Genomic DNA, 8,090 nt, shown 5'->3' on the forward strand with positions numbered 1-8,090 from the left:
TGTCCAACCATTTTAAACATTTTATATTAAAAAATAAAAAATATTATTTATACGTTAAAATTAACTATTAAAATAAAATCAGTTAAAATATATTTATATATAAATATGTATTATTTAACTCATTTTTAATGTATTTTTTATATTTTAATATGTATTTTATATTAATAATTGATTTAATTGTAAAAAAATTGCAGATGATTATTAGCAAAACTTAATTAATTTTCTTCACAGCTGTTGTAAGCTTAGATGCCGGTGGAGGTGATGATTTAGTGCTAAACTTATTATTACACATCTTTGTCAATTGTCATCAACAGGCTAACTACCACACCGGACAAATTGCACCGAAGAAAATTCCCATTGTGGCTTAACACCTTGAGATCTGACTTGGTATATATATAATAATCGCTATCTGTCGCTGTAAATAGCTACATTAATATTTGTTTTTCCCCGTTATTATAATAAGTTTAATTTGCTCAATGTTTCCTTTGATCACTTCCACCTTGTGACTTGGTTTATCTAAGATAGAAGAGTATGTGGGAAATTAAAGCTCTTTAAGGTTATTGTAACTAAATTATGTATATGCGGAGTCTCCAGTTGACGGGGTAAATTAGGTTAATATTATTATTTCTAATTTGGGTTTATAACTTGTAATTCTGTTATTTTGTATATATAGTTTATCATTAGTTATCTTATAGGAATATAGAACGAGTTAATATTTAATTTGGGTTCTAAATTTGTATGCAAATTTTAATTTAATCTTTAAAATTTTAATTATTTATATTTAGTTTTGTAAACGTAATTTAATTGGTCTCTAGGACAATTTTCAAAACATAAACGTTAATGAAGTACTACATGGACAATTAGATATCGCACTAGAATATATAAAATGATGCAGTTTTGATTTTGATATTCAAATAATTTAAAAAACGACATTGTATCATTTATTTTGGGAGAAAACATTTCAATAAATACAACTTATTATAATATTTTTGGGTTATTTAAATGCCAAAATCAAAACGACTTCGTTTTATAAAGTCTAACGTGGCGTCTAATTATTTACAGAAGTTAATATCTGTGTGTCAAAAATTATTTTTAATATGAGTCACATTTTCAAAATTTAAAGATTAAATAAAAACGATTAAAATTTTAAAAATTAAATTAAAATAGTATATAAATTCAAAAACTAAATTAAATATTATCTCAATCTAGAGCATGCATGTTAATTACTATTATTGGTCATTCACAATTTTTTTTTCTTTTCAATCATTCGTTTTGTCTTTTCAGCTATAAGATCGAGTCATTAATCTCATGTAATTTTCTGTTCTATAGAAACCTATTACATTTGGTACGAATAATACCATAATGAAACGTCCTCACCAATACGTTGTTCTCATCCAATATCTTTTTTAAGTTTCTAACGATATCTTCATGTATCTCTTTGTTCTTTTTCACCCCTACATATATGTATGATATAATAAAAAAGAGAAATCAGTGTGATCAATACATTGTAGTGGTTATTTTTAGACATTCTAAATAATATACATCAACAGTATGATATTATGGTTGTGCTACTTACCGAATAGCGGCCATGCGATTTTGAATCTCATTCTAAGTATCAAAGACATATAGTTGTGTAAATTTGGGACAGTTTTCTGCTGGTGGTATTAGACTACTCATTAGGTGATAGTTCTCACTGGAAAGAATAAATGTAGGTGGGCCTCTAAAAGTAGTTATACCACGGTCTATCTTCGCACCCATTGATATAAACTGGAACATGCTATTGTAAGATCTTATATTGTCTCGGAAATACTTGCTCTTTGTACTATTATTGAACAACAACTCATATAGCACTTTGGAGGCTTCTTGTAGTTGTGGAAGTTGAACCTTTCCTCCATTACAACATAATTTGAATTTTGGTTCAATTGAGTTGTAGCTTTTGTTTAACCTCTCATCATACAAAAAAAAACACATTGCAGTGTTCACACTCATAAAATGCGCTACCCATGTGCATGTATTCTGCATTGGTATAGAATAGTTAGCACTCATAAGTAATTATGATATGGTGTTTAATATTTTTAGTTCAATGACCTACTTATTTAAGAACCTTTAATTGAATCATACCCGTATTATGCTGTTCAATGGCAGACACGTCTCCGTGGGCCCTTTTGGATTTTTTTTTTACTTGACGGAACAGTGTGAGTTTGAAAATTCTATGGTGCATGCAAAGGACAAATATATAATGTTTTATATCTTAACCATTAGTATAATTCAATAAAATTAATTAAGCAATCCATGATTGATTGTAACATAAGTGTGGATAAAATCAGAATGAGTGGACACATTATGAAGCTTAGAAAATCATATCGCTCAAACGTTTACTACATACCGCTCTTTCTGGTGTAATCATTTTTTTCAGCTGCATAGTTCTTTGTGTTCCTGAAATTCCTGCAAATTTTCACCCAAAATTTGTGTGGTCAAATTACTTAAACACCTAAAATTGTGACTCAATCCATTGATACATTGATATAAATGAAGCCCGTATCAATCTATATATATAGTACCCCTGAATAACTTTGGAAACCGTGTTGATTAGCATTGCTTACGTGTAGCTGGTTACCTCTGTTTAGTATAGTATTTAGGAACAAAAACATTCCAATCCACAACAAAAAACTTGCTTATATTATTAACTCATTCTTAATTACTACTAATCTACTCATGAAATGTTTCACCGCAAAAATGATTAATGACTACACCACATCCAGTCGAATTAACATAGTATAAAGATATCTTTGCACACCTAGCTCGATAGGTGAATCTTCAGTTTGTCTTGTTCTTTGCATTTTTTGCCTTTTATCCCTTCTAGCAGCTCTCCTTTCCTCTATTACACGTAATATGCAGTCAAATTTCTATTTAATAAATCACTATAGATAAGTCATTTGATAGCTGATGCTTGAAAAGATAAAAGTATATATTGTTTTTCTTTATTCACCTTGTATTTGCGTGTTCCATTGCATGTCATCAGGTGATGTATTAATTATGTCAACTAAAATTGCTTTATCAATAAGTAATTCTGACAATGACTCCCCTGTATATGCACCATTTCCGTTATCACTTGACTCTTATAATTCACATGTGATAATAAAAATATTTGAATTTATAACTTTGACCCACATTTTAGTTATTGTGTGTTACCTTTCGTAGAAGTGCAGCTCAGCGCTGTTCTATCCACTGTAATTGTAAAGTTTGTCCCTACAACAAATAAAATAAACAATATACACCATTAAATATGCTTATATGTAATCATTGTTAGGCTAATATAAGATTGTCTAATTGACAACACAAAGTAAATATAGTGATTGAAATTAGATATCTAAACAAATAATATTTACCTATTTGTGTCTGAGCTACTCTGGCCAGCTTTTTGTTAGCTAATTTGAGTGCTCTTTCATCCCTAGCAAGTCTTGTTGCCTCTGCTCAAGAATTTTATTTCTTTATATCTTACAAAGCACATCATATTTTTGTAAATCTGATTATTTTAAATAGAATAGACTAACCTCTTGATGGCATAGATTTTATACCAAAATTAGTTTTTGGCCGCAAATTAGTACAATGATGATTGGTTTGTATATAGTTTTGTAAGCTCCCATTCAAATCTTGTTGCTCCATACACATTCTACATGCCACGCCCTGTAAATGATTTTCCTTATCTTCTGAATTGAATCTTCTATAATCTTCTTCCACACACATTATATTCCATGCACAAACCAATGTATCTTCATATATTATACTTATATACACTAACCTATATTTTTTTTATTTCAGTTTATTAATTACCTGAACAGATGGAGCACATTTGTTGGCTCAATCCTTCGGTTAGGGGACTTGTATTGGCTATTAGAGATGTTGCAAAAAATGAATGAACATGTTGACGATATGTGTAAATTTAAGCATAGACTAAGAGGTTAATGCTATCTCCTATGCATTTTGGAATCTAATTCGTTATAAATGTACATGTTTGATTTAACCTAATCCCTTAGGAAAAAAATGTACAATATAACTTATATGATATACTCTCCTTATATGTTTTCATTAGCGGTCATGCATCTCTAGTTTAGTCAAATATCTTTCATTGTAAGTTTACCTTGATGGTGAATAATACATATCCCTCTTCTATTCTATACACATTAAGTGATAGAGCATATTTGTTTACTGTCCATTGATTACATTAAGTGATAGAGCAGATTTGTTGGCTCAATCCATCTGTTAGGGGACTTGTAAACATTATTGGAGAGGCTGTATAAAATTTTATAAACATCTTATCAAAAAGTGTAAATTTTAAGCATAAACTGAGCGGTTAATGCTATTTCCTATGAGTTATGTACCATGTTTTGGTATATAACATTCTATTTATGATTTATCCTAATCGATTTATCTAAATTGTACTATATAACTCATATGCAACACTCTGATGATGTTTTCTTTGAAAATATCACTTTAATCGACTTTAGTAAATTAAATTCCCTTATAAGTTTACGTTGATGGTGAGCAGTTCCTAGGCATTTTCTTTTCTTTACTAATTTCAATATCAGTTCCATCCTAAAATGTCTCTCGAGATCTGATGATGTAAACATGTTGCCCAGTTAGTTGCTCTTGGTAAAAGTAATGGTAACGACTGAATCTAAATAATATGGTTTCATCCACTTAATGTTGTACCTTGTGCTAGCCGATTGTTTCCCAAAATTTGACATTCCTCCCTTGTATTTATTCTGTAATTTCCATTAATGTAGATAGCCTCTACATTAGTAGTACTTGATCTGTGAGAGATTTTATTTGTACTATGTATAGTGTTGGGTGATTCTTCCACTAACATTGTCTATGCAATTGGTCCCATATCTGCAACAGTCGTTACTAACCTCATAACAGCTCTTCTCATATTCATCCCATTATGGCTTTTATGATTGTTTATATGCTTGCATATTATGGATGAATACTCCTTTTAATTTCACGTGTCATTTCTGAAGTTGGTAAAACTTTCTTATTCACAGCTAAATATTCAATAAATACATACCTGTAGGTAGAGAGTCCTTGAGTCCATAGTGGTAATTTGTTTCTGCTGTTACAAAACTGCTAACTGTCGTGTTTGCCATGCTTGTCCAATGACTATTACAGTATTCATCCACCTTTCACTTATTATTTGATAAGCCACAACTTTCTTCAACTGTACATCTCATACACTTAAGAAAATTTAGTGAATTTGAATAATATTATGCATAAATGAATGGCTAAAAGTACTTGGATTTAGCTACTACTCCCATGTAAAAATGAAGACATAATTATTTATACTTTTGAATATGACATGACTCTGATGAAAGTGGTTGTTGCATTTGATGGAAATTTGTAGTATGGCAGGACTCTCTATGGTCAACTAGGCTAAGTTTTCACGCAACATTATATATTATCTACGAGAAACCAAAACCATACCTTGACCGATTCCTCCCTATTACCGCAGCACCTCAAGCTTCTCTGTTCTTCAAGTGTCCAAAATCACCAAATGCACAAAAAAAAAAAAATCCAGCATTCAAGATCCAAATTCAAGCTTTCACTTCCATCAATTTATCTCCCAAAAACTCATAATTCGAACTAACACCATACAAATATCACTAAGTCAATATAGGATTTACTATACCAATAATTTCACAAGAGTTAAAAGTTTCTCACATTTTTGACGAAGATTTGGGGCAATGCCAAGCAACCCCATAAAGATAATTAGATACTAAACACAAAAATCACATAATTTCTCAAAAATCAAAACCTCAATATCACAAAATTGAAAGGAGAAGGATTGGGCACAAAAAATCAAATTTCTTACCAAATTTTTGAATGGGTTTTATAGAGAATTCCAAGATGAACGCGTGGCTGCTGACGACTCGTCAATCGGAGCTTTGGATTGAAAGTTATGAAAGATTGAAGTTTGGGTGGAAATGGAGTTAGGGTTCTTGTAATCCCCTTTCTCCTCCTCAGCGTAGAAATAGAAGAATGAATGGGAGGAAGCTATGTTATGTGTTTTTATATGTTAGACCTTGAGTCTGGTCTAACGGATTCGGCCCGTTGGCTCGTTTTTTGGTCAAAAATTTTAAAATTAGTGTCAAACTTCATATTTTAATTATTTTTACTTCATTAAACTATAAACTTTAATTTTCTAATTTCGTCAATTAGTAATTAATTTATCGGTTAATTATTTACTAATTATCCGAAGTTTACACTAGGTGCTGATGTCGGTGCCTCACCAGCAGCGCCGCTGCCTCCATCGCACATCTGCTTGTTGTACACAGTCATCTAGTCTTACAAGCGCTTTAGCCGCTCCAACTTCTCTGTCAGCTCTGAGCTGATGGAAACAGTGTCTCCCACGTGTGCAAAAAGTACGTTGTACCTTTCCTCAGACTGTTGAACTTGTTAGTGAAGCTCTTGTGTGAGTTTCTGCACCTCTTCTCTCAAATCGACAACTTTCGCAAGATCGGCAGGGCAAGTAGTAGAGGCAGATGAAGCCGCCAATGTAGAGGAGCGGAGGCTGCTGACGAAGATCGACCTCAATCCGTAGACGTGATTCTTGTAGGGCTCAGAAGTGGTTTCGCGCCAAACCCTATTAGGATCAACAACTGAAGCATCAGAGTCGGGATCATCTCTACTAGGCTGAGATTGTTAGGTTGCAGCCTCCAATCTCTGAGTGTAGTCCTCTTGTGTTGATTATTTTCAACTTGAAAAGGAAATTAAAGCACCAAAAAAATTTTCCAAATTAAAGATTAAGAAGAAATTAAATCAACAATAATAAAAATATATATATAATGAAAACTTCACTAAACAACCTGAATAATCAACACAAATCAATAATAATCAACATAATTCAACAATAATCAACACAAACCCTATTTTATAATAACAAGTAAGCTCAGATCTTAATCTAGTCCAAACAAATTCAAGTTCAAATTCAAGAAATATAACAGCATGTTGAACTAATTTTTATAAATTCTCTAACTGATTCTAAATTATCACCTAATTGAAGCAGCAAGCAAATTGAAAAAAAATAAAGCACCAAAAAATAATTTTCAAGTTAAAGATTACGAACAAATTAAATCAACAATAATAAAGAATATATATAATGAAAATTTTACTAAGCAACCTGAATAATCAATACAAATCAACAATAATCAACACAAACCCTATTTTATAATAACAAGTAAGCTCAGACCTTAATCCTATTTTAGAAGTTCAGAAGCATTACCTGAAATGAGCTTTAATAGGGCAAGGGAACGGCTGAGCAGGAGCTTCTAACCTTCCTCCTACGCCGGTGCCGAGAAGAAGAGTAGTAGGAGAAGAAGAAAAGTAGAAGTGGCGACAGAAGCGTTTCCAGCAGCAGCGACAGCAAAACCGTGAGAGGGTGTCGTCCGAGGGGGCTACCGGAGAGGAGAGATGAGAAAGTTAGAGAGAAATAGGGAGGCGAGAGGTTAGAGAGAGAGAGAAAGGGGAGAGAGAGAGATTCAAAATGGAGGGGAAGAGGGTTCGCCGTTCGAATTTAGGGCACGATTACCGGCGGATAAATTCGACAGTAATGTGTTGTGGGTCACCAAAATGCAACATTTCACTAAACGTGTATTTTGACGGTAAATCCCACGTTATATTTCACGTCTATTTTTTTTCGTTTTTCCTCCAATTATTACCTGCAAATTTACCGTCGAAAATAAAAATCCGCTAGTAATGATTCCTGACGAATTTCACAGCTAAATCGTCAATAAATCCGTCAATAAAGTCAACGCTAACGTACGATGCTGAATCGGATGGTAATTCCAATAGTACTCAGCATTTTTCTTGTAATGACTGTCGCAATATCTTTTGTGTAGATCAAGAAACTAAAGAGACTCAAATTTGTCTCTATTCTATCGATTAAGATTCATTATCATTGAATATTGGACTTTCTCTCAACTTTTAGTTTAACATAAAGAATATCAATTTTCTTTTTAAACTTAGATCTAATGTTTTCTATTATCTATAAGTGTCGTATAGCTATTCTATAAATAAAATGCTTCTTCTGTAAA

At 32.0% G+C, this 8,090-nt stretch overlaps 1 protein-coding gene and 1 long non-coding RNA gene across 10 annotated transcripts in view; both read right to left on the minus strand.

Annotated features, from left to right (window-relative positions):
• Positions 1–989, minus strand: part of LOC110269907 — an 11,526-nt gene extending 10,537 nt beyond the window's left edge. The window contains exon 1 of the long non-coding RNA XR_002358750.1: positions 976–989. This is a non-coding gene — a long non-coding RNA (uncharacterized LOC110269907). The remainder of the gene's footprint in view (positions 1–975) is intronic.
• On the minus strand, positions 1,247–6,035 carry LOC107629024. Of its 9 annotated transcripts, none has more exons than XM_021117881.1 (11): positions 5,870–6,035; positions 5,482–5,528; positions 5,069–5,218; positions 3,555–4,893; positions 3,390–3,470; positions 3,193–3,249; positions 2,990–3,085; positions 2,798–2,878; positions 2,387–2,445; positions 1,577–2,016; positions 1,247–1,454 (listed from the first exon to the last, which is right to left on the minus strand). In XM_021117881.1, exons 4-10 carry the CDS (start codon positions 3,745–3,747, stop codon positions 1,609–1,611), a joined length of 975 nt encoding a protein of 324 aa, XP_020973540.1. In that variant the 5' UTR covers positions 3,748–4,893; positions 5,069–5,218; positions 5,482–5,528; positions 5,870–6,035; the 3' UTR covers positions 1,247–1,454; positions 1,577–1,608. The 9 variants fall into 9 exon arrangements, with proteins under 9 accessions (XP_020973540.1, XP_020973546.1, XP_020973543.1 ...); XM_021117887.1 differs by lacking the exon at positions 1,247–1,454 and having other exon boundaries at positions 1,495–2,016; positions 3,555–3,687; positions 4,714–4,893; XM_021117884.1 differs by lacking the exon at positions 1,247–1,454 and having other exon boundaries at positions 1,495–2,016; positions 5,482–5,523.

The sequence above is a fragment of the Arachis ipaensis genome, chromosome B03, assembly GCF_000816755.2.
Source record: "Arachis ipaensis cultivar K30076 chromosome B03, Araip1.1, whole genome shotgun sequence".
In the NCBI taxonomy this organism is placed as follows: Eukaryota; Viridiplantae; Streptophyta; class Magnoliopsida; order Fabales; family Fabaceae; genus Arachis; species Arachis ipaensis.

What these genes read in the sequence shown, in the direction of transcription:
- LOC107629024 (XM_021117881.1), bottom strand. Translation starts at nt 3,747, where the DNA reads ATGTGTGTGGAAGAAGATTATAGAAGATTCAATTCAGAAGATAAGGAA. An exon ending in AGTAGCTCAGACACAAATAG is followed by an intron (nt 3,250 to 3,389) that starts GTAAATATTATT and finishes TATTTGTTGTAG; the next exon opens with GGACAAACTTTACAATTACA. An exon ending in TGATTACACCAGAAAGAGCG is followed by an intron (nt 2,017 to 2,386) that starts GTATGTAGTAAA and finishes ATACCAATGCAG; the next exon opens with AATACATGCACATGGGTAGC.